At 37.7% G+C, this 27781-nt stretch overlaps 1 protein-coding gene across 2 annotated transcripts in view; it reads right to left on the reverse strand.

Annotated features, from left to right (window-relative positions):
* Positions 1-6449: 6449 nt before the first annotated feature.
* The window catches only part of rprd2a (regulation of nuclear pre-mRNA domain containing 2a), a 49916-nt gene continuing 28584 nt past the window's right edge, over positions 6450-27781 (reverse strand). For both annotated transcript variants that reach the window (XM_062030058.1, XM_062030056.1), the window contains exons 7-10: positions 25863-26205; positions 19591-19803; positions 18445-18609; positions 6450-8794 (exon numbers count right to left, since the gene is read on the reverse strand). In XM_062030058.1, the coding sequence (XP_061886042.1) occupies positions 7206-8794; positions 18445-18609; positions 19591-19803; positions 25863-26205 (2310 nt within the window). In that variant the 3' untranslated portion in view covers positions 6450-7205. The remainder of the gene's footprint in view (positions 8795-18444; positions 18610-19590; positions 19804-25862; positions 26206-27781) is intronic.

Below are 27781 nucleotides of genomic sequence, written 5' to 3' on the forward strand. Positions count from 1 at the left end.
CTGGACTCAACTGTAAGAAATTGCCTATAGAAAATGGGATTTAAATACAGAAAAGCTAAATAAAAATGTATACGGCAAGCAAACTGGTAGACCGAGGAAAACATCAAGATAGAAAACTTAAAGAAGTATGTCTTGAAAACAGAACACGCACAGCAAAACAAATGAAGAACAAATGGACGTAAACTGGACTCAACTGTAAGAAATCGCCTATAGAAAATGGGATTTAAATACAGAAACGCTAAATAAAAATGTATAAGGCAAGCAAACTGGTAGACCGAGGAAAACATCAAGATAGAAAACTTAAAGAAGTATGTCTTGAAAACAGAACACGCACAGTAAAACAAATGAAGAACAAATCGACGTAAACTGGACTCAACTGTAAGAAATCGCCTATAGAAAATGGGTTTAAATACAGAAAAGCTAAATAAAAGCCGTCATTAACATCAAAACAGAAAAAAAACAAAGTTCCAATAGGCTAAGGAAAAGCAATTGTGGACTATGGATGAACGTCATGTTCACCGATGAATCGTGAATCTGCATTGAACAAGGTGATGATACTGGAACTTTTGTTTGGTGCCGATCCAATTAGATTTCTGAAGACGACTGCCTGAAGAAAATATGCACATTTCTACAGTCATTGATGATATGGGGCTGCATGTCAGGTAATGGCACTGGGGATACGGCTGTCAATAAATGCACATTTTGACATTTTGGACACCTTTCTTATCCCATCAATCAAAAGGATGTTTGGGGATATAATTTTCAAAATTAAAAAATACATCTTGCCATAAATGTATTTGGGGATCATTTTTAATCCATTTTGCCATGGATAAAAACTGTAAAAACTTTCTTTGAAGAAAGATACATAAGATCAATGCAAATAGGGGATGGATAGTCTCAATCGAGTGGAAAATGTGTGGTGGAAATGGAAGAAAAATGGTCCGTGACAAGACTCCGACCTGCAAAGCTGATCCGACCATAGCAATCATAGAAAGTTGGAGCAAGATTGATATAAGAGTATTGTTTGCCTCAGAGACCGCAAGCTGTTATAAAAGCCAGAGGTGGTGCAACAAGGCGTTAGTGTTAAGTGTTTTTTATGATTCCATAATGTATTCCTCAAAATTGAGTGATTCCATATTTGTTTTACTTAACTTGATCTAAAAATGAAACAGTTACTACCACCATTTGTGTGGCTGATTTATTTTGGTGTTATTTAAAGCCAGAAAGTTGCCATTTGAAATGACTATAAATTTGTGTCATGTCTGTTATTTGCTTTTTTCTCCAACTGAATGAACATCCTCTTAAGACTGGCGATTACATATATTTTGTAGAGGTTGCATTTTACGACTGGTTAGTTTGGCCTGTTCGATGAGTGGCTTAATCAATGACAGGATGAGTGGGACTGTTAAGTGTTTCATGAACACTGTGCTCCAGAATGTAACAAAATGCACTAAATGATCCAAAAGTACAGCTTTGTTGTGATGTTCGTGTTTAAGCTATCTATAAATAAGATAAGCCGACTCTTAAAGTGACATTGTGAGTTTTCTTCGTCTCACATGCAACAAGGGAATTGTACATACTATCAAACAGGAACCTTTAGTATTTTGATAATAGTGAGCGAGTTGGATTTAGGAGCATTTAAATAGGTAGAAAATGGAATCTAGTACATTGGAGATTTATAATTGTTTTAATTTGATGTACCATGCATTAAATATTGGCCTATTTAAGTCTCCTATTAATCGTATGCAAATCCAAACAAAATTTAAAAGGGTAATTAAGGATACTGCTGCGACCCCATTACTCAAAAAATATTTGAGTAATGACGCACTTTGGCCAGGCGGTGTCAAATGTCTTGTTTAATTAAATATTTATTGGAGTGGTTGAAAGGGATGCAGAACTCTTTAGAGGTTGGACCATTTAGGAGAGTTGATTTAACCTCTTTTAAAGCTTAATGTAAGTCCATCCTTTAATGTTTTCAAAGTTAAAAAATTGCAAGTTTATTTTCAAGCATTTTTTACCACAATGGTAAAAAATTAGAAAACAAAATATCTGGTGTTGTAACAGTGCTTCTTGGTGATTAATCTGCATTCATACATGATCACTGCATTAACGTTTTGTAATTAATCACATGAGTTAAAGGCCTACTGAAACCCACTACTACCGACCACGCAGTCTGATAGTTTATATATCAATGATGAAATCTTAACATTGCAACACATGCCAATACGGCCGGGTTAACTTATAAAGTGCAATTTTAAATTTCCCGCTAAACTTCCGGTTGAAAACGTCTATGTATGATGACGTATGCACGTGACGTCAATCGTTGAAACGGAAGTATTCGGACGCCATTGAATCCAATACAAAAAGCTCTGTTTTCATCTCAAAATTCCACAGTATTCTGGACATCTGTGTTGGTGAATCTTTTGCAATTTGTTTAATGAACAATGAAGACTGCAAAGAAGAACGTTGTAGGTGGGATCGGTGTATTAGCGGCTGGCTGCAGCAACACAAATAGGAGGACTTTGAGGTGGATAGCAGACGCGCTATCCGACGCTAGCCGCCGACCGCATCGGTGATCGGGTGAAGTCCTTTGTCGCACCGTCGATCGCTGGAACGCAAGTGAGCCCGGGTGTTGATGAGCAGATGAGGGCTGGCTGGTGTAGGTGGATAGCTAATGTTTTTAGCATAGCTCTGTGAGGTCCCGTTGCTAAGTTAGCTTCAATGGCGTCGTTAGTAACAGCATTGTTAACCTTCGCCAGGCTGGAAAGCATTAACCGTGTATTTACATGTCCATGGTTTAATAGTATTGTTGATTTTCTGTCTATCCTTCCAGTCAGGGGTTTATTTCTTTTGTTTCTATGTGCAGTTAAGCCCGATGCTATCACGTTAGCTCCGTAGCTAAAATGTTTCGCCGATGTATTGTCGTGGAGATAAAAGTCACCGTGAATGTGCATTTCGCGTTCTCGACTCTCATTTTCAAGAGGATATAGTATCCGAGATGGTTTAAAATACAAATCCGTGATCCACAATAGAAAAAGGACAGAGTGTGGAATCCAATGAGCCACCTTGTACCTAAGTTACGGTCAGAGCAAAAAAAGATGTGTCCTGCACTGCACTCTAGTCCTTCACTCTCACGTTCCTCATCCACGAATCTTTCATCCTCGCTCAAATTAATGGGGTAATCGTCGCTTTCTCGGTCCGAATCGCTCTCGCTGCATTGAAAACAATGGGGAAATGTGAGGAGCCTTTCAACCTTTGACGTCACGCTACTTCCGGTACACGCAAGGCTTTTTTTTATCAGCGACCAAAAGTTGCGACCTTTATCGTCGATGTTCTATACTAAATACTTTCATCAAAAATATGGCAGTATCGCGAAATGATCAAGTATGACACATAGAATGGATCTGCTATCCCCATTTAAATAAAAAAAAATCATTTCAGTAGGCCTTTAAAGCGTTAACTTTGGGCAGGCCTACTTTTAATATACCTTGTTTCAAAGGAATTAAAGCAGCCTGCAAAAATGATGGAATCACCAGACTTGGAGGATGTTCATTTAGCGGAAAAAAAAAAAAATCAGCCATGACACAAAACTAAAGTCATTTCCAATGTCAACTTTCTGGCTTTAAAAAACACTAAAAGAAATTAAGAAAAGAAACTGTGGTAGTCCGCAACAGTTTCATTTTTAAATCGAGCAGAGTAAAAAAAATACGGAATTGCTTAATTTTGAGGAAAAAAATTGTGGAATAATTAAAAACAAATAAGAAGCACTACAACACACCACTAGTACTTTGTTGCACCACCTCTGGCTTTTATGACAGCTTGCAGTCTCTGAGGCATGAACTTAACGAGTGACGGACATTACTCTTCAACAATCTTGCTCTGATTGCTGTTGTCAGATCAGACTTGCAGGTTAGACTCTTGTCATGGACCATTTTCTTCAATTTCCACCAGTTTTTCAATTGGATTGACATCCGGACTATTTGCAGGCCATGTATCTTTCTTCAGGGAAGGTTTGAACAGTTTTTGCTCTATGACAAGATGTATTGAAAAATGATGTATTTGTCCCCAAACGTCATTTCGATTGGTGGAATATAAAACGTGTCCATAATGTCAATGTAAACGCGTGCATTCAATAAAGACGTAACGACAGCCGCATCCCCAGTCTCAATACCTGACATGCAGCCCTATATCATCAATGACTGTAGACATTAGCATATTTTCTTCTGGCAATCGTCTTTATAAAGCTTATTGGAACGGCACCAAACTAAAGTTCCAGCATAATCACCAGTGTTGCGATTCAGCACTTAATATGACTTTCATCCATAGTCCATGATGGCTTTTCTTTAGCTCATTGTAACCTTGTTTTTTTCTGTTTAGATGTTAATGATGGCTTTCATTTAGCTTTTCTGTATTTTAAATCCAATTTTCTTTTGGCGGTTTCTTACAGTTCAGTCACAGACGGTGACTCCAGTTTCTGCCCATTTTTTCTTCGTTTTGCTTTGCATTTTCAAAACATATTCAGTTTTCCGTCTTAAGTCTATGATGGTTTCCTTGGTCTACAAGTTTGCTTGCCTTTTACAACCTTCCCATGTTTGTACTTGGTCCGGATTTTAGACAGCTGACTGCGGACAATGATCCAACTTCTTGAAGAAGTTTAATAATACTCTCCTTTGTTTCAAATGACACCTGTTGCGTTGGAGCTATGATGCATGTCAATCCACCTGGTGCAACAGCTCTCCAAAGTGTAAACACTCCTTCAACTACAGACTATTGAACGGATTTAATATGAAAATGAAAATTGTATCTTTGGAAATTAAAATTTGCAGGGTTATTTCAAAGTTTCACTCTGCTTGATTGAGAAAGTAAACTGTTATAGACTACCACAAATTGTTATCTTGATTTATTTTTGGTGTTTCCTAAACCCAGGAAGTTTCCATTTGAAAAGACCATAGTTTTGGGTCACAACTGTTATCTGCTTTTTTCTACAAATTTAAACAACTTAATGAACATCCTTCAAGACTGGTGATTCCAGTATTTTCCAAGGGGTTGGTAGTATCCTAAGTGCTGCCAATTAGGCACCTGATTGTGAACAAGGGCCCTGCTTCAATGGTCAGTAGGTGTTTGCTCCAATAATAACCATGGCACATTTGACTGATCTGGATAGAGCCTGAGTGATCGGGCAACTTCCAGATAGTGTTATGCAAAAGCAGGTGCACCATTGTTTCAAATAAGCCGTAGAATTATCTTCAAAGTAAAAGCACCGTTCCGTTACAGTGGAATTTCAGAAAAAGGCCACCAAGTGGGCAGGTAGAGTTCCAAAAACAGAGTATGTCACCTTGTTAAGTTGTCTTCTACAAATTTGCAAGATATGGTTGACGGCTCTGTTCCCAGACAATCCGGAAATGACTGCACGCAGACAATCTTCGGTCTTATAGGGCTGCCAAGAGGCCTGCCATGATTGCCTTTAACTGTCAGGCCTGTTTGCGTTAGGTTCGGCAAAAAACACATTGGAACCATAATATGTTAAGGAAAGTTATGTAGAGCAATGAGTCCAGATTCTGACTAGAGCAGATGGATCCTACGACCAAAGTAAGGGGAAGAAGCGAGAACACTTGGTGCACCTAAAGTAACATGTTTTGGTGGAGGCAGTAGCTCCTTCAATGCAAAAATGAGGCCTGACATTATTGGAGTCAATCTCAATTCAGAGATATCAAGATGTGATTTGGCGTAAAGTGGCACTCCCGTATCGTCACAGTCTGGGAACAAACTCTATCCTTCAAGACGACAAACACTTGCCCCCACAGAAAACGGATTGTCAGAAATTCCAGGATAGATTGACTTGCCAGCAATTCTGTGCTCAACCTCATTGAACACTTGTGGGATCAGCGTAGGCGTTCCACAAAGAGTGACCAACGCAGCCACATTGGCTGACTTGCAACAAATGCTAGTAGAAGAATGTGGTGCCATCCCACATAGCAGTGTGTGACCAGGCTTGAGACCAGCATGGGGAGGTGCCAGGCAGTTGCGCCTGTGTATGGTTCTTTCAAGGATCCTGTTTGTTCCATCAATAAATTTTAAAATGTCCCAATGTGCCTTGCTTCTTCAAAACTTCCATCATTCAATCCACTAAACGAGAGTCAATGACAGAATATGGTGTTCGGAACTGGCAGAGAAGATTTGGTGGATTTTTCATAGGGCCACATTCTCCGCTCTGCTCCATGTTCCTTACAAATTCTAAAGGATTTCTATCCAAGATTTACTGCCCAGCAGCACTGTAACAACAAGGACTTAATCAACCAAACGCAAATTGTCTTCCTTTTTGTGGTATGCTTATTTGTTAAATTGTTGCTCAGACAGATTGAAATGCTTTTGTTGCTGGGATGTTGGCGATCTCAATGGTGAAAGGCACTCAAGAATGAGGGTGATGCAGAAACAACACAGGTTTTTTGAAAATCCAACTTTTATTAGTACAAATAAATGAAACTGAAGCATCTTCCTTCTTCTTCCAAAAAATTGACTGCTTCTGCAATGGGCGGGAGGCTGAAAGAAATCTCTATAGAACTATTGCCAAGGCGAACGTCCGTACTAGTGAAGAGACCATAACTTCAAATCTAGATTTTAGAGTCTTAACTTACTGTCCATCATGCTAATGTGTCTTGCAGAAGAAAGATAAATTGTACACAAAACTAAAAAAATACGTCATATTTATTTAGGAGATATTTTGTCGGTGGGAAAATGGCCGGTATGAAACTGCTAACAAAACTAAAATAACAGCTGACATTAAGCATAAAATAATTCCTTTTGATACTTTCTAGGCTAGCTAAAGACACTTGACCACATGCACATACCATGCACACAATGTGAACTGTATCAAACTGACGATTAATTACATATTTACTGAAAAGCTTCAACCTGGGAATAAAAAAAAGTGAAAGATGTAAGTAAATATGCACCTCTTTTTTTCTTTAATCTTCTGTCTTTTCCTCCGCAGCCTCCTGGGAGCATCTGGATTCTTTCCTGGTGAGGTCTGTTCTCTTCCATTATTTCTTGATTCTTGACAAGTTCTCCATCTTAGATATAGTTTTTGTGTTGTTTCTTATTATAATCGCCTCTAATGCAGCACTAATGGCCGCCCTCTTAAGTCAGTGATCACCCATGCCAGTGACTGGACCTTTTGTAGCGGTTTGTCTGAACTACTTGAACAGTTAGTACCGTGGGGGTGGGAATGGTCTTTTCGGAGCAAACATGGGACCAGGATTCAACCCTCCCATGGGTACTAAACGCTTGCCTCTCAATCTCGGTTCGGGACCATGAAAACGGGGAAAAGGCACACGAGGAGGGCCCCTAGGGAACAGGTGTGCTGGGTGTGGGGGACGAGGTGGAGGTCGCAAGCCAGGGGGGCGCATTTCAAAACGGGGCGGAGGGGGTGGTCTTCGCGGCGCATTATGAGGACGAGGGGGGCTCGGTCTCTGGAAATCCTGGTTGTAAAAAGCATCCTGTGAGGGTGCGTGAGGGGGAGTCAGGCGTCCCCTGATTCTGGGGGGGTGAGGTCTAAGGCTACCCCGTTGCAAGAAAGGAGCATCTGGTGTGCTGTACGGGCTGTTCTGGAAGCGAGGACCGCGGTGGTGGTGGACGTCTTCATGATAATGCTCATGGTCTTGTGGGTAGTGCATGTTGTCTGGAGGAGGATTTTGGTCCTCAGGGTTGCCATACAATGTTTCATCTGTATGAAACATTGACTTGGGTCCATGGTCTTGGACCACCATCCCAGGTACACCTCTGTTCTGAAGCAATTCCCCAAAGTCTGTTTGGGGTGCTGCCGGCTTCTCTGCGTGTGCCATTGGATGGTTGGTCCCCGAAGGTGGTTGGTCAAAGACCCTTGGAGGGGGTGGTAACTTAGGGACAGGGGGAAGGAGGATCCTAAAGAAATCTGAAGAAGTTTGCTGAGAAGTAAACCCTTGAGGTTCCGCAGTTTGTTTTGCTTGGAAATCAAACACACCTGATGTCTGGTTTTGAGCAGGCATCGTCACATTGTAACCTGTGGGTTGCTGGAAGCCCCCCTCAGAGTATGTCTTACCATACCACCCTCCGTCACCCATGCCCTCAAAGGTCTGTGCACTACCTATGTTGCCTGGACCTCCACCTTGAGTGGAAATTGGCTGGAATTGTGCAATAGGTCCTGTCATATTCTTGTCTCCATATGGGTATGGTTGATACCCCTGCCCGTTCTGACCTACAATTGCCTGCAAGTGCAATTTGCTGGTCTCTGGGTTCTGTAGATTGTTCTGGCCGGCTTTGGATTTTGGCCCCACACTTTTTGGCCCTACTGGCATGTCCATAACCTCATCCTGGGTTGGGGTGCCTCCCCCCTCATCCCGCACTGGGGTCCCATCCTGTGTGTCTGTTCCTGTTCCTGGGCTCAGGCTATCCACCCTCTGAGGTGTATTCACAGTGAAACTAAGGTCAAAGTTGTTAAAAGCAGGATTGCCTTGCAGGAAGTTGTGAATTTTAGATTCCAAACTGTCTGATTTTGTTGCTTCCATTTCTTTGTCTATGTGGACATCCTGCATCGGGGCAGACAGTGGCTTGTTCTGAGCAGGCACCAGGGAGCCTGTACTCTGCTCGATACCGGCGTTACATGATGATGAAGGCACAAGTGTAGCAGAGGAGGCAGTGGAGCTTTCAGTGGGAGCTGCTGAAGCTGTAGTAAATGAGGAAGAGGGAGGAGTCTTGCCTGTATTGGAGGACTCGGCCGGTACTTTTGGAGCAGAGCTGCTCAGAAGAGAAGTGATGCCTAGTTGAAGAAAGATACAGAATTATTAATAAATAAGTATACAAAACAGACAAATACAAGCACAGTCAGCAGTGTTCACAGCACTTCACTTTTCCTTACTTTTGTGTTGTATTCACAGCTTTAACCCAATATGTTATTGATACTCCTTTTCTAGGAATTACAGCCTCAAGTCTTTTTGCAAATGGTGCCACAAGCTTGGCACACATATCTTTGAGCAGTTTCGTCCATTCCTCTTTGCAGCACTTCTCTAATTCCATCAGGTTGAATGGGAAGCATCAGTGCACAGACATTTCCACATCTCTCAAGAGTTGTTCAATAGGCTTCTAATTCAAGGCAGGGCTCTGGTCAGGCCACTCAAGGACATTCACAGAGTTGTCCTGAAGATACTTCTTTGATATTATGGCTGTGTGCTTAAAATTGCTGTCCTGCTGAAAAATAAATTGCTGCCCCAGTCTTAGGTAAAGGAGTATTTTTTTCATCTAGAATGTCTAAGTACAAACCCAGTTCCCATATGAGTTGGGAAATTGTGTTAGATGTAAATATAAACGGAATACAATGATTTGCAAATCATTTTCAACCCATATTCAGTTGAATATGCTACAAAGACAACATGTTTGATGTTCAAACTGATAAACTTTTTTTTTTTTGCAACTAATCATTAACTTTAGAATTTGATTCCAGCAACACGTGACAAAGAAGTTGGGAAAGGTGGCAATAAATACTGATAAAGTTGAGGAATGCTCATCAAACACTTATTTGGAACACCCCACAGGTGAACAGGCAAATTGGGAACAGGTGGGTGCCATGATTGGGTATAAAAGTAGATTCCATGAAATGCTCAGTCATTCACAAACAAGGATGGGGCGAGGGTCACCACTTTGTCAACAAATGCATGAGCAAATTGTTGAACAGTTTAAGAAAAACCTTTCTCAACCGGCTATTGCAAGGAATTGAGGGATTTCACCATCTACGGTCCGTAATATCATCAAAGGGTTCAGAGAATCTGGAGAAATCACTGCACGTAAGCAGCTAAGCCCGTGACCTTCGATCCCTCAGGCTGTACTGCATCAACAAGCGACATCAGTGTGTAAAGAATATCACCATATGGGCTCAGGAACACTTCAGAAACCCACTGTCAGTAACTACAGTTGGTCGCTACATCTGTAAGTGCAAGTTAAAACTCTCCTATGCAAGGCGAAAACCGTTTATCAACAACACCCAGATACGCCGTCGGCTTCGCTGGGCCTAAGCTCATCTAAGATGGACTGATACAAAGTGGAAAAGTGTTCTGTGGTCTGACGAGTCCACATTTCAAATTGTTTTTGGAAACTGTGGACGTCGTGTCCTCTGGACCAAAGAGGAAAAGAACCATCCGGATTGTTATAGGCGCAAAGTTAAAAAAACAGCATCTGTGATGGTATGGGGGTGTATTAGTGCCCAAGGCATGGGTAACTTACACATCTGTGAAGGCGCCATTAATGCTGAAAGGTACATACAGGTTTTGGAGCAACATATGTTGCCATCCAAGCAACGTTACCATGGACGCCCCTGCTTATTTCAGCAAGACAATGCCAAGCCACGTGTTACATCAACGTGGCTTCATAGTAAAAGAGTGCGGGTACTAGACTGGCCTGCCTGTAGTCCAGACCTGTCTCCAATTAAAAATGTGTGGCGCATTATGAAGCCTAAAATACCACAACGGAGACCCCCGGACTGTTGAACAACTTAAGCTGTACATCAAGCAAGAATGGGAAAGAATTCCACCTGAGAAGCTTAAAAAATGTGTCTCCTCAGTTCCCAAACGTTTACTGAGTGTTGTTAAAAGGAAAAGCCATGTAACACAGTGGTGAACATGCCCTTTCCCAACTACTTTGGCACGTGTTGCAGCCATGAAATTCTAAGTTAATTATTATTTGCAAAAAAAAAAATAAAGTTTATGAGTTTGAACATCAAATATCTTGTCTTAGTAGTGCATTTAATTGAATATGGGTTGAAAAGGAGTTGCAAATCATTGTGTTCTGTTTATATTTACATCTAACACAATTTCCCAACTCAAATGGAAACGGGGTTTGTACATTGCTGCATTCATCTTTCCCTGTAACCTGAGACAAGTCTGCATGTACCGTATGTATACTTCACTGTTTGATGAGTGGAGCATGGTTTCCTCCAAACATTTCACCTTTTATTCAAAGTGTTCAGTATTTGTCTAATCACACCAAAAATGTTTTCATGGTCAGAGTCCTTTTGGTGGCTTTTGACAAACTCCATGCAGGCTGCCATGTGCTACTGTCTGGCCAGCCTGACTGGTGTATTGCTGCATATGTGGTTGTTCTATAGCCATCAATACACGCTTTAGCTCCATCAGAGTGACTATAAGGTTCTTGGTCACCTCCCAGACTAAGGCCTGTCATCCTTAATAGTTTAGTTTAGTCAGTCAGTTCTTACAATAATCTTGACGATTCTGCACTTTTTCCTATTATGGATGATGGAGGCCACAGTGCTTATTAGAACCAGCACATTTTTTTGTATACCCTTCCTCAGATTTTTGCCTGGATATCATCCCGTCTCGGAGGTCTACAGTCAATTCCTTTGACTTCATATTTTGTTTTTGCTGACATGCATTCTGGGACTTTATGTAGACATGAGTGTGCTTCTCCAAATCGACTGCATTCACTATACAAGGACTGTGTTGAAGCTGTTGAAACATCTCAAGGATGATCAGTCACCTGCACTCAATTTTGAGGTTCACGGCAAAGGCTGTGAATCCTTACATACGGGTGATTTCTTACTTCTTTAAAGTTTTAATACATTTGCAGAAAATTACAGAAAACACATTTTTCATGGATTGTCTGTAGATTGGAGGGAAAAATGTATCCATTTTTGAATAAGGCTGTAACACAACAAAATGTGGAAAAATTAAACACCATGAATACCTTCAGGACACACTGCACATACACTCATCATGGGCTTAAATGTCCTGTTAATTTCACGCACTTTAATAAATGCATTTGAATTGTGAATTTCAAAGGAGAAAGCCATCATACATCTGAATGATTTTTAAAAACAAGAACTCGGTACTTGGATTTTCTCTAATTGAGTTTGAGTTTGAGTTTGAGTTTATTTCGAACATGCAAGCATACAACATGATACATCACAATTTCCAGTTTCTTTTCAACATGTTCGAAAAGGAGTAGGAAGAAGCAGAGCTTATTTAATCCTACCCCTTTTCTTTACATAACAGTTGAAAAACTTTTTGTTCACTTCCTGTTCACAATTTTTTCACAATAAACTCCATAAGTAATCACAATAAAAATAAATAAATAAATAATAGTAAGAATTTAATAATAATAATTGGTGAAGTAAGTCATATTTCATATGATGAGATAAGTAAGATTACTTTAAGAATGAATGAATGGATGGATGAAATAAATTGAGAATGTTTGTCATGGTTCTTCTTCTTTGTACTTTGTAAACACTTTAAGTTTGAAGAGTTTCTTGAAGTGTATCATATTAGTACATTGTTTGATTGCTTTGCTTAATCCATTCCATAATTTAATTCCACATACTGATATACTGAAGGTCTTAAGTGTTGTACGTGTGTACAAATGTTTTAAATTACATTTTTCTCTAAGATTATATTTCTCCTCTTTTTTTGAGAAGAATTGTTGTATATTCTTGGGTAGCAGGTTATAGTTTGCTTTGTGCATAATTTTAGCTGTTTGCAAATTCACTGTGTCGTGGAATTTCAGTATTTTTGATTCAATAAATAAAGGGTTTGTATGTTCTCTATATCCAACATTATGTATTATTCTAACTGATCTTTCTTGTAACACCGTTAATGAATGAAGTGTACTTTTGTAATTATTTCCCCATATTTCTACACAGTAGCTCAGATATGGTAACACTAGTGAGCAGTAGAGAATATGAAGGGATTTTTGGTCTAGAACATGTTTTGCTTTATTCATTATTGACGTGTTTCTTGCAACTTTATGTTGTATATTTTTTACGTGAGATTTCCAGTTCAATTTATCATCAATCATTATACCTAGAAATTTGGTTTCGTTTACTCTTTCAATTTCTATTCCATCTATTTGTATTGGTGTTTGACTTTCTCTTCTACTGTTACCAAATAGCATTATTTTAGTTTTACTAAGATTCAACGAGTCTGTTTTTGTCAAACCATCTTTTTATTTTGTTAATTTCTTCTGTTATTATTTGTATTATCTCCTGTGTGTTCTCTCCTGAACAAAACCCTGTTGTATCATCCGCAAATAATACTAACTTTAAATCTTTTGTAACTTTACAAATGTCATTTATATAGAGATTGAATAATTTAGGTCCTAGTATTGATCCCTGAGGTACACCACAGGATATATTTAGCGTTGTAGACGTGTGTTCGCCTAGCTTCACGTATTGTTTCCTGTTCGTTAGATAACTTCTTATCCAGTTTAAGACTAACCCTCTGATGCCATATCGTTCTAGTTTTTTTATTAAAATATTGTGATTAATTGTGTCAAATGCTTTAGTTAGATCCATAAAAACCGCTGCCGCACATTTTTTACTATCTATTGCATTGGTAATTTCTTCTGTAATTTCAATTAAAGCCATTGAAGTTGAAACATTAGATCTGTATCCATATTGGTTCTCTTCGAGTATTCTATTTTTATTTATGAAACTTGCTAATCTGTTATTGAACAGTTTTTCAATGATTTTAGAAAATTGTGGAAGTAGAGAAACAGGTCTATAATTTGTAAATTGATGTTTGTCTCCAGTCTTATAAATTGGTGCAACTTTAGCTATTTTCATTTTGTTTGGAAATGTACCTGTTTGAAATGATAGGTTACTAATATACATTAATGGTCCTGAGATCTCTTCAATAACCTTTTTTATCGTTTCCATATCAATTCCGTTACAATCAGTTGAAGTCTTAGATTTACATTTTTTCACGATTGTAACTATTTCCTCCTGTGTCACATTACTGAGGAACATGGAGTTGGGATTTCGCTCTATGGTATCATTATAGTCCTCAATTGGAACTGGGTCTGGAATCCTTTCTTCCAATTTTGGTCCAATATTTACAAAATAATTATTGAAGCTTTCAACTACTTCCTTTATGTTGTCATTTTTTTTATTTGCATCTAAGAAGTATTGAGGGTAGTCCCTCTTAGTTCCATTTTTAATAATGCTATTGAGGATGCCCCATGTTGCTCTCATATTATTTTTGTTCCTGTCCAATAATTCACTGTAATATTATTTTCTACATGATCGTAGTATGTCTGTTAACTTGTTTTTATACTTTTTGTACTTAATTTCTGCCTCTATAGTTCTTTGTGCTATAAATTTTCTATATAGTGTATTCTTCTTCTTACAAGCATTTTTTAATCATTTTGTCATCCATGGTTGATTATTCTTTCTCTGCTTGTTACTGAGTTGTATCCATGGACAATGTTTGTCATAAAGTATTATGAACTTGTTTAAGAAATGTTCATATGCTTCATCAACCTCTTTTTCATTATACACATTGTCCCAATCTTGCTTTTGTAGCTCAATTTTGAAGGCAGTCATCCTCTTCTCTGTGCATAGTCTTCGAAATGTCCTTTTGTCTTCCATGTTCTTCTTGTAGTTTCCATCATGCATTGTAAAAACTGGCAGATGATCACTAACGTCGCTTATAAGTAGACCACTTGTAGTGTTATTATCAAAATCATTGGTAAAAATATTATCAATAAGCGTGGCACATTGTCCTGTGATTCTGCTTGGCTTTGTGATTTTAGGATATAGACTGATGCTGTACATTGTATCAATGAAGTCAGACTTTTGCTTGTTGGGGTTCAATAAGTCAATATTAAAGTCACCACATAAGAACATTATTATTTGACCATTGTCCATGCAAGTTGCCTTGATCCATTCTTCAAATGTTTCTATACTTGATTTAGGTGATCTATATATACAACTGATGAATATGTTTTTGCTTTTTTCCTGACATGGTTCAATGGTTATACATTCTAAGATATTATCTATGGCAAATGACATGTTTTTTACCACTTTGTAGTTCAGGTTCTTCATCACGTACACAGCTACTCCTCCTCCATTTTTGTTGGTTCTGTTGATGTAGTTTAGTTCATATCCCTCCAGATCAAAATCTATTCCTTTTTTATCATCAATCCATGTTTCTGTGACAGCAATCACTTTGAAGGGTTCGTTGATGTGTTCCAAAAAGTTCTTAATGTTGTTGTAATTTGCATACAAGCTTCTACTATTAAAATGAATAATTGACAATTTGTTATCACATTCAATGTTGCTATTATATTGATCATCTGTATAATAAAAACAACTATTACTGATGTGGGAGAAAAAATTTGTATCTGGATCTATATCATTTTCCAAATCCTGGTTTTTGTGATCTTTGTTGCAGAAATTTTTTAGTTCCATATTTTCTTGTTCAACAAACTTTGATGTTGTTTCAATAATCTCTATAAGTGTAGGTGGATGCAATCCTGAATCTAGGTCCTCTTGTTTAGTCGTCCCTTGGAACATAGTAGTGCCGATGCTGAATTTAGGTGCTTGTTTTCTGTCAGAGTCCATTATCATCGTTGTTGTGGTAGCCGTGTAAACTTTAAAAATTGTCCAGGTCCTTGATGTCATGGACAACAATTACTCTTGCTTCTGGACTTCCATTCAGCTTGATGTAGATTTTACAGTTGGCAGTTAATTTACACAGGGTCAAATTATACATACATGCTCAAATAATATACAGTCAGCTAAATCTTTTAAGAGGTGGTGGGAGGGTTCCAGAATGTCTTGATAAGCTCTATTAACTTCTTGTTCATGACCATGGCTGACCGCAGCTGATAGTGCCCCTGGCAGCATACAAAAATTTGTTTGACTGCACGTCGGAAGTCAGTGATGATCTAAGAACGATAATTATAACCTTACACAAGTTGGGTGATTATTTACCAAAGGAGCAATTTCTAAACAAATGCAGATAAACAAACAAACAATTGTAATAGGGGTGTCTTATAATAGTCGATTATTCGACGATTTGATTCAGAGGAGCTTCATTTGGCAATCAATCTCACAGTTGAATTGTCAGACATTAAACTCCCTCTGTGGGGGAGAGGTGAGTTAAGTATCCGAGTCCCCCAGCGAACAGTGGGTGTGTTGGGAAGATGCTCCAAGATGGGGGAAGCAGAGCCCCTCGGGATGAGACAACCCTTATTGAACACACTAGCGACGGGGTGTAGCTTCTACAAGCTTGCTCGAGCAGAAGACCTCTCTCACTGCTCCCCTTTGGCAATGCTAATAATCCTTATGCTGGTTCACATACAGAACCCTTGTTATGACTTTTAACTTCCTTTAGATCTTAAAGTTTGATTGTCTTATTGGTGGTGTCTTATTGGTGGTCCGATAGAGCAGATAGAGCTCATAGTCGACAATGGGCAAAATCGAACAAATCAGATTGACTATGACAATCCTTAGTCGAATACAGCCCTACGTTGTAATAATAATAATAATGGATTAGATTTATATCGCGCCTTTCTATTGTTAGATACTCAAAGCGCTCACAGAGAAGTGGGAACCCATCATTCATTCACACCTGGTGGTGGTAAGCTACATTTGTAGCCACAGCTGCCCTGGGGTAGACTGACGTTGTACACAAGTACACATTTTTTGGATGTCATCACTCTGCCATAGTTTGGTAAATGGCACTCTCATGCAGGATGAGGAAGTGGGTTTGGATGTTCAGAAACAACCCAGAACCTACTATGAACTGGAAACAGCTGGAACATTAGTGTCACTGTTCGTCCACTGAGAAGCTAGATTTACAGTACTTTGCCATGGACTTTGAGGGTGCCATTCAAAAAGGAAGCTTGTGTTGGAGAGCATCAAGTCCAATGGAAATTTGCAAATTTAGTGTTAAAATTTCATCATCATAATCATTTATTTTTATTCCTTTCATGAAAATGCATATATACAAGCCATATACAGATGACACTTTCATTGTTTTTTTGTTTCTTATACATTTCCATGATCAGATCGGAGCAGATGGAAGAATACTATTCTTATATTTATCTGCCCCCTTTTTAACACAAATTATTCAGATGACTTTATCACTGCTCCCTCCACCAACACCCGAACTCCAACATACTTTTAATTTTCGTCTAAACATTTTCAAAATGACACGTTCCAATCAAAATCAAAAATCAGTTTGATATAGTTCCAGTTGTCTCTTTTTGTAACTCTTTTTAAATTCAAAGATATTCTTGCAACTTTTTAAGTCTTTGTCTAGAGAATTCCATGCTTTCACACCAGCAACAGACAAGCACATTTGCTTCATATTTGTTCGCACTCTTGGATGTTTAAAGTCATACGGCCTTCTGTGGTTCTCATCTTCTGACGTGAACACAAATAACTTTTGTAAGTCCTACGGAAGAACTTTATTTCTAGCTTTGAACATCACTAATAGAGTTTGCAATTCTACAATGTCTTTTAGTTTTAATAATCCTGACCTAATGAAGAGTGGATTTGTGTGGTCTCTGTATCCTACTGTAAAAACGATACGAATTGCTCTTTTATGTGAAAGAAATAAAGGCATTATGTTGCTGTGATATGTATTTCCCCATATTTCTGCACAATAATTGAAATAAGGTAGAATAATTGAGCAATATAACATTCTCGTTGTATTATAAGGGAAACTGTATTTAACCTTGTTCAAAATAAATAAACTTTTAGATACCTTATTTTTCACATGCAAAATATGAGCTCTCCATGTCAACTTTTCATCTAGGATGACCCCAAGAAATCTGATTTCAGACACCTTCTCAATTTTCACATTGTTTATGGATAAACTAGCTTCTATCTTTCTTTTATTACTGAATACCATAAATTTAGTCTTTTCCATGTTTAAAGATAATTTATTTACATCAAACCACAATTTTAGTTTAACCATTTCCTCTTCAATATTATCGGCTAAGGTTTTCAAGTCATCTCCTGAACAGTATAAATTTGTATCGTCTGCGAATAATACGTACTGTAAAATTTTCGAAACCTCACAAATATCATTTATATATAAAATAAAAAGTTTGGGTCCTAAAATCGAACCTTGTGGAATTCCACATTCAATATTCATACATTCTGATCTATAATCATCAATCTCAACATATTGCTGTCATTGTTGTAAATAGCTGGTTAACCAGTCCAGTGCAACTCCTCTAACTCCATAAGTATATAATTTAGAAATGAGAATTTGATGATTTATATGAAATTTGATAAAGTAAGCTAAATTTAAGCTTCTGAAATTAGTTTTTCAGGGCCTCAGCCGTATAAACTATCATTAAAAGTATAAAACAATCAATATGAATAAACTAAAGTCTGCATTATATGTTATTAAAACATCCAGCCAAAATGATGCCAGAAGATTGTTAATGGCTACTAAAAGTGTCTGTTCAAGGGGAAACTTTCTAGCCAAAGATTAGTGAGGGTGGCTTTTGACCCACAAAGAACATTAAATGCATCGAAAAATGCATAAAATTAACCATTTAAGCCCCAACATTGAAATGGCTTTCATTCCCATGATGGGTATAATGTAAACTTCACACTGGAACAGTATATAGAATAAGGCTGCTGATGTATAATTAAAAATATCTCACCCTCAAGGCCAACTTGTGTCTGGACCTTAGACAGAGCACTAAGGAGATCTGCAGGAATCACGTCCACCTTTGACAGGATGTCAACCAGAGCATCCTGAGAGACAGTAGGTATGGTTTCTACTGGTGAATAAGGGCTAGCGGCAGAGGGACTCGCCACTGATGGTCCTATATTAAAAAGAAGAACACACTAATTGTAAATCTCTGTAAATACACATTTCCTTTGAAGGTTGAAGACATTATTTCCCATTATATATAACGTTGCCAAATAGTCAAGGCTCTGTTCAACAAATGTGCAAAGTGAATAAATTCAGCTAACTTATTTGGTCAACTACCTGCTTTGGTTCTTACTCAGTTGACTCTCTTTGAGCTTTTGTTCACAAACAGAATCCATGTTTAAGTTGACATTGACGGCATATTAATAATACCTAATAGTCTCCTTATGTACTTTGATAATTACTTTTTCTTTATTCCGCGAGCTAGATTTATACACTAAGCCAAATAACATATTGAACATACTTGAGTTGATACACATAGCAAAACATAGCATATTAACATTTATGCTGATGCTATTATTTACTTTTTGAACAACATATTTGTTTTGATTGGTTGCAGAATGCTTGAAACTTCACATTCAAAATGTCCAAACCCAGTGAATGCTTTTTGAATTTTTTTAAAGTTCATTGTTGCTTTATTATTATTTTGTTGTTGTTGTTTAAGTCTGAAATCATTTTGAATATAGAAAAAGAGTGATCGATCGCCACATTAAGTACATGCACACAATGTAATTAAACAAATTCTGTATTTACAACACTAAGTTTTATCATCCTTTTACATGATCTTGCAATACACCTCAAAATATTTGTGTCTGGGCAGGGTATAAAGTATGCCCTCTAATCAAATAATTGTTTATTAAGAATTTTGTGATTGCGTGAACTTGTTAATTGATTAATGATACCTTGTTGAGACACTTGACACCCAATTTGGCTAATGATAGTAAAAATAAAAAGATTTGAAATAAATAACCAAATAAACAATCAGGGAAATTTAGTCAAATGCCCATGCCCAATATAAAAGTAAACTGTCCAAATGACAGCATAAAGTCTTAACTTTAAGACCTTTATTCTGCTGTATCCCCAGTATTCTCACCTGTGGTACTCATAGACGAACTTATACTGCTGAGGATGGAGCCGATTTTACTCATGTCAACACTTTCCACACTGTGTGTCGGAGATGGTACAGGTGTAGCATATGGATCAGGTGAAGGCTGAGCTGTTGCTTTGAATGGCTCAGTCTTTTTACCGATGGGATCGGATGGATGGATTGGATCCGATGTTGAAGGGACCTTGATTTGCTCGTCAACTGTAAAAAATAAACAAAAACAACTAAAAAAAGCTTCAGCATTGTGTTGTGTTAAATAGATGGATCTAACTTTGTATTATGCAGCTTGACGAGGCAGAATTAGTAACAGCTTTATTTGCCATGTGTTGTCAGGGGTGGTGAGTTGGATGATCGGAGACAGTTCAGAAGATTGATAGCCAGGGGGAATAAACTGTTTTTTGGTTATCTTGGCAAACAGTACCGATATCAACTTAAAGATCGAATACAATTACAGCATTTCATTAAAGTGAGTACAGCCCTCACAACCGTTGCAGGGTTTCCCCTTAATGTAACTTAATGTGGCGCACCGCCACAGCATTTTCATTGCCGCCACATCTTCAAATTTCTTCTTTTTTTTTTAAACCTGAAAACAAATTTAAGTAATATATTGTAATGTGGCCGCCAGAAGAAGTCAGACCAAGTCTAACGCTATCTTCAACTTTTATTGCCAATCTTATGATAACAAACGGCACAATTCCAACAGGTTTTACCTCCCACTTTTGTCTCCGTCCTTCCCCAGACACACAACAACACTTCCTCATTCTCCGCCAATACGTTTTCAGGCACAGACGGTATATTTGTGATCATGGGAAAAATGAACAGCATATCAAAACCACACTAATATAATACACTACACCAGCAGAACGGATCGTTACCGTATGGATATATATATATATATATATATATATATATATATATATATATATATATATATATATATATATATATATATATATATATATATATATATATATATATACACACACTACCGTTCAAAAGTTTGGGGTCACCCAAACTATTTTTTGGAATAGCCTTCATTTCTAAGAACAAGAATAGACTGTCGAGTTTCAGATGAAAGTTCTCTTTTTCTGGCCATTTTGAGCGTTTAATTGACCACACAAATGTGATGCTCCAGAAACTCAATCTGCTCAAAGGAAGGTCAGTTTTGTAGCTTCTGTAACGAGCTAAACTGTTTTCAGATGTGTGAACATGATTGCACAAGGGTTTTCTAATCATCAATTAGCCTTCTGAGCCAATGAGCAAACACATTGTACCATTAGAACACTGGAGTGATAGTTGTTGGAAATGGGCCTCTATACACCTATGTAGATATTGCACCAAAAACCAGACATTTGCAGCTAGAATAGGCATTTACCACATTAGCAATGTATAGAGTGTATTTCTTTAAAGTTAAGACTAGCTTAAAGTTATCTTCATTGAAAAGTACAGTGCTTTTCCTTCAAAAATAAGGACATTTCAATGTGACCCCAAACTTTTGAACGGTAGTATATATATATATATATATATATATATATATACATATATATATATATATATATATATATATATATATATATATATATATATATATATATATAAATAAATGTATATATATATATATATATATATATATTATATATGGATATATATATGGCTTGGCATTGGGGGTTAAATCACCAAACATGATTCCCGGGCGCGGTACCGCTGCTGCCCACTGCTCCCCTCACCTCCCAGGGGGTGAACAAGGGGATGGGTCAAATGCAGAGGACAAATTTCACCACACCTAATGTGTGTGTGACAATCATTGGTACTTTAACTTTAACTTTAATTATTTGCGCACTATTGGCAAGTGAAGCACCGTGAACTCGGCCGCTGGAAAAATATTTTGATCATCGAAAACAGCACTGCCGAAACCGGATGTAAACAAGACGCACGCCATTGCCTGGAGTGTTGTCGGCATGTCTGCGATGTGGACGTAACTTTAATATATCCTAGATATACCTGCGGACAACGATCTACAAAATGTGCAAAAATTAAGAGGATAGCGAAATCTTTTAAGGAGAGAAAGTCCAACGGTAGCAGCAGCGTGAAGCAAGTGTGACGTCATGCTCCCTGCAGCTCGCCTCTTTTGTCAGGGACATCGAGGGACGAAAGTAGAGTCTCTGAACACGAGTACATTCGATAATAACAACAGAAAAAAAGATGCTAAATTTCTTGCTAGTAATTTTTTTTTAAAAAGTCAATAAGAATCTGTAAACATTTAAAACATTCTCAAAGTACATTGTACAATAAGCAGCAATAATGGAAAATATGGCAAAACGATATAAAATATATATTGATACTGATTTATAGTAACATATTTGGTTTTACATGTATGTATACAATTTTGTGGCGTTTCTAAAGAAAATCATATCAGCTTATGCAAATTATGTGATGATGTCATGGTGACCACGCCCCCACCACTATAGATATTTTGCCAATCTAGGGTAAACCCTGCGTTGTAGCATATTTCTCTGCAGACAATACTACAGAGATTAAGTTTGGATATACTTTAAAATAGCCAGTGTAAAACTGTCTAAATAGTTGGCAACACAAGCGAGTACACGTCAGAGTGAACATGTCCAAATTGTAACCTGTTATAATATTTGGAGTTATCTAGCTCTGCCTCAATCATCTTGTGCTTGGAATTCACCACAACTGTAAAGGTTGTTAGTGGTATCAGTCTCCACTCCATGATGACATTATAGAGCTGGTGGGTGTTAAGACACCTTGCCGCTAGAGGAAGCTCTACAGGTGCTCAATTGACTTCAGGTCTAAATATACTGTAGATATACTTTGCCATCTTATCACCTTCACCTTTCCCAGCAAGGTATTTGTCATACTGGATGTGTGTATAGGGTCCTTATCATCCCATGGCCATGTTGGCAAGTTATTAAAGCCTGCTCTATTTAACAATATCACAATACTGTAAGAATTGCCGTTTATCTCGATCAACTACCGATCCCAGTGACACAGCATTTACAGTATAACGCCCCAGACCATGACACTATTACCAACATGGTCGAGCATATTAGATTGTAGGCAAGACACAATTATCTTGGTATTTACTAGTGTCACCAAGTTCTTTAGGCCTGCTCTGTTTAACAATATCACAATACTGTAAGAATTGCTGTTTACCTCTATCAACTACCGATCCCAGTGTCAAAGCATTTACAGTATAACGCCGGAAACCATGACACTATTACCAACATGGTCGAGCATATTACACTGTAGGCAAGACACAATTATCTTGGTATTTACTAGTGTCACCAGCTATTTAGACAATGGCCATGTGTTGACAAATTTTTAGTGAATACTAAATTGGCACGAGCTGTACTCGGACGACTCTAAAATACTTTATATCCAAGTAGAATTGCCTTTACTATTGTCTTTTGAGAAGATGTACTATAATAAAAATCCTCCACTCATGGTATGCGCTCCATGAACTGGTGAGGCATTCAAGTGCACTGCGTATTTCTCAGTATCAGGCAAATAGGCCTTCAGACAGTCTGCTTTTATGTAATCAATGCCTATAGAGGGGTTTGGAGTTTTCTACATTTCCCACAATGCATTGCCGTTGGCCATGTTAGAAAGCTTTGTTTGTATCACGCCTATTGTCACTGATCATTCAACTAGTGATACTAATAATGCCGCCGACGTGTGCAATTGTCAACTGTCACAATCGAGGTGGGAGAGATAAATTAGGATTAGAGGTGGGGGAAATAATCGCTTTTTAGATGCATCGCCATTCGGACGTGGACAATTATAAAATCGATTAGTCAATAATCGATAATCGATATATTTATTGTAAATAAAGTTATGCAGACAGTTCTAAAACTTGGCTGACTGCAGCAAGCCACAACACAGAGAAATTTGACCAGCTCTTTTATTTTAGGGCACTTAAGTTTTGCACATTTCTATGAATTAAAAAAATGTGATGGGAATTTGTTATTACAAATGCATTGTTTTTAAAAGTTGAAAGTGATAAACACTTATTTAGTGAAACAAAAATAAATGTTAAACTGCATCAATATACTGTACATATAATAAAGATGCATCAATAATCAATTTTTTTATTGAATCATAGCTCCTGAATCGTAATCGTAATCGAATCCTGAGATAGCCAAAGATTCCCACCTCTAGTTGGGATCATTTGAATTCAGGTAATAAGAAAATTGGTTGGGACTACTGTGTATTGATTCACGTAAAATCATTTGGTGCCAAATTACAATACCTATGTTGCATGTGACATCACGTCCGGTTGCAGACTCGTCACGTCAGGTTGCAGACTAAACACCGGCTCAAGAAAACAATCACTCAAGCAGCACTCAGGGCGGACTCAGCCAAACTCCCTTTAAGTGATGTTGCAATTTTCAACACCGTATGCTTGGTAGTAAACGATCGAACATAAAGTAAGGCTCCACTCATCTAAAATGTGCTCGCATGATGCTTATTTACATTGGATTTGCCATAAACAGGCTACTATTAGCATTAGAAATTTTACATGAGGATTTCAAAACCTCCAAATTTGGTAATGAAAACTACAACTAAGATCAATGTTACAATCAAAGAGCTGGTGTGTAATAGGCATAATGTCCACAGTATTAACACTTCACGACGTAATAAAAGACATTTACCTTCATGGAAAAAGCTACTTCCTAGATACACAACATACCATAGATAACCTATACAGTACTGCAGTTTAATTATGTCTTGGAAGTGCAACTGTATTGCAAGTAAGACTCAAATTTGGTAAGAAAACAAGATACAGCATAACAACTGGACAAGACAGTTATCATAAATGGATGGATGGACATTAAAAAATAAAAGGTTGTTATCAAACAATTAATATTTATTAACACACACGAAAGTACCCAAATTTGGTACCGTTGAGTACCAGTATCGATTCTCAAATATATCGGGAATTGGAAATGTAAATGGAACCCATCCCTAATTACAATGGGTTTGTGATTTTAAAAGTTTTGCGTTAACACAGGTTGCGGGGTCTGGGGGTTGGTTTAAGGCAGTGGTTCTCAACCTTTTTTCAGTGATGTACCCCCTGTGAACATTTTTTTTAATTCAAGTACCCCCTAATCAGAGTAAAGCATTTTTGGTTGAAAAAAAGAGATAAAGTAAAATAAGTGAAGTGAAGTGAAGTGAATTACATTTATATAGCGCTTTTTCTCAAGTGACTCAAAGCGCTTTACATAGTGAAACCCAATATCTAAGTTACATTTAAACCAGTGTGGGTGGCACTGGGAGCAGGTGGGTAAAGTGTCTTGCCCAAGGACACAACGGCAGTGACTAGGATGGCGGAAGCGGGGATCGAACCTGCAACCCTCAAGTTGCTGGCACGGCCGCTCTACCAACCGAGCTATACAGCACTATGTCATCAGTTTCTGATTTATTAAATTGTATAACAGTGCAAAATATTGCTCATTTGTTGTGGTCTTTCTTGAACTATTTGGAAAAAAAGATATAAAAATAACTAAAAACTTGTTGAAAAATTAACAAGTGATTCAATTATAAATAAAGATTTCTACACATAGAAGTAATCTTCAACTTAAAGTGCCCTCTTTGGGGATTGTAATAGAGATCCATCTGGATTCATGAACTTAATTCTAAACATTTCTTCACACAAAAAATAAATCTTTAACATCAATATTTATGGAACATGTCCACAAAAAATCTAGCTGTCAACACTGAATATTGCATTGTTGCATTTCTTTTCACAGTTCTTTTTGACAGACATTCTTAAAAAATCTCACGTACCCCTTGGCATACCTTCAAGTACCCCCAGGGGTACGCGTACCCCCATTTGAGAACCACTGGTTTAAGGGATACAAAGCGCAGAAAGTAAGCCACTAGAGTAAAATAGCGTCCGCGTGGCTCTTTCGTCCACTTCCCTCCACTCATCACTGTCTTTGAGTTACAGTAAAGGTAAAAGTCATGTTAAATGTTCCTTTATCCACAATTTAATCATTTGTTTCTTATGTCATTTCTGACATTTCCTGAAAGTTTCATGAAAATCCACCTATAACTTTTTGAGTTATGTTGCTAAATAACTGACACACAGACGCCAACTAATTCATAATCTCCTGACAAAGGTAGAAACCAAGGTATCACTGTAAAGTAACAGGAAGCTAAGTATGTTCCAAAACTGCATTTTTTGAAATTCATCTAGTAAATGTAAAAAAAAAAAATGCCATGGTACCACTTACCGATAATGCCTCCGCTGACCATTTCATCGTCTGACAGGTCCATGTCCTCTACTTCACGGTTATCATTTTCTCCAAAATTCAACTCATGTTTGGGGGATTCTCCCATAGATGACAAAGGACTCGGTGCTGGAGGCTCTGCTTCCTCATCCATAGCAGAGCCATCAATATCTGGATCGGGGTTGGTCAGCTCTAAGTCACGGAAAGGAGATTCTGAGCCTGTCGGAGACGGTGCGTCAGCAGAGGGTGAAGGAATAGGCGACTCATCCAGATCTGGTAAGGTGGCCTTTAGGTTGTCCAGCTTGCGTTTCAGATGGGACACCCTGTTAGCGAATGTTTGGTACGCCTTGAAGAAAGGGTGGACAACAAACCAACAGCTTTATCAACATGCTAACATTATTGCCCTTGATAATTACTAATACTGCAGTTTAAGTCTAGAACTGTCCTGTAAGATCAGAAGTGCATGTAAAAACGTTTCTAAATAATTTGGTTTTAAGGAAATTATGCACAGAAAATTTGTTTGCACCACTGTCATATATCCTGGGATTTAGGGTCCTCCCCAGTGGACATTTGGGTTTTGCATAACAGGGCAATGTTTTCCCCCAAAATGTGTAACTCAAAACACAAACCAGACCAAAAAAGTCCACTGCAGTTCTTAGGAGGAAATTATCTCAAGAGAGATGCCTGCAAATCTTGCCACAAGATTATTACAAAATATTTACTTGTGTTTTTTTTGTTGGGCATACATCTGGCTGCACTGAACAGAATGGCACAACAACAACAATAATAATAAAATAAGAACCTAATGGAGAGCTGTTAGTTAATGGACTCTAGTTTGAAGCAGTAATCTTCTGCGGTATTTCCTTCCCAAGTGTGCACACCCATCGAACTGTCAGTACGCAATTTACTAGGTGTGTCCCGATAAAAACTTTTCACTTCGGATATGATACCAACAATAGAACCTTGTGTATTAGCCGATGCCAATATTAATCTGATATCGGCAGGAATCATACACCTTGTAATATGGAATGTTAGAAAAGGCTTGATCATGTAAAATTACTCAGAGAACAATGGTAGGTGTGAAAAAGACTAACCTATTTATTATTAACCGTCTGGAATGGACTTAGGCTGTCTTTAAATTGAAGTGGGAATTGTGGTTTTAGAGACACCGAGTGACCACAATAGTTTATTACGTTAGGCTCATGTTGCAGTCAGTTGAATGATGCAGACACATTTGTTATTGAACACTTTTTAATAGACTTCTGCCTTGAAGACTGTGTCTCTCTCAGTCATATGCAACAATGTTTGATACTTGTTCATACTGACAAATGCCATGTTTTTGACTGCAATGTTATTCAATTAAAGACATATATTACATATGACTAGCTTGTGTAGTATTTCTGCTTAGCTGGCATGTAGCTGCAAGCTCCTAATATCCTACAGCCTACCTTGTTTACCTTTAGCAAATGACTTCAGTAAAATACAAGAAGAGACCAAAATTGTGTGTTTATTGGAGAAAATTTAGATGTTAACTGGTTGCCGAGCTTGTATTGGAGCTCTTATATCGGAATCAGAAACTTTTTTTTAGTTGATATTGGACCAATATCTGATATCAATAACGTATCGAGACACCTCTACAATTTATGGATTGGTGTTTTTTGTTTTACTACAAACACCAACTAACATCTTACCATGCTTTTAGGAGCAAAGAATGTTAAAATGTGATGAATAAGTCAGCATTCCTTCATCATGACAAGTTATTTGATTTAAGTAATGTATTATTATTATTATATAACACTTGCATGGCAGTTAAGGGTGTTAAAAAACCCAAAGAGTTGTCTGTACAGATAATTAGGGTTCGATGATTGAGTTTGTTACATTTCCTATAAATGGATCACTTTCCAAATAAAATTTTCCACTCA

The sequence above is a fragment of the Entelurus aequoreus genome, linkage group LG20 (assembly GCF_033978785.1).
Source record: "Entelurus aequoreus isolate RoL-2023_Sb linkage group LG20, RoL_Eaeq_v1.1, whole genome shotgun sequence".
NCBI lineage: Eukaryota > Metazoa > Chordata > Actinopteri > Syngnathiformes > Syngnathidae > Entelurus > Entelurus aequoreus.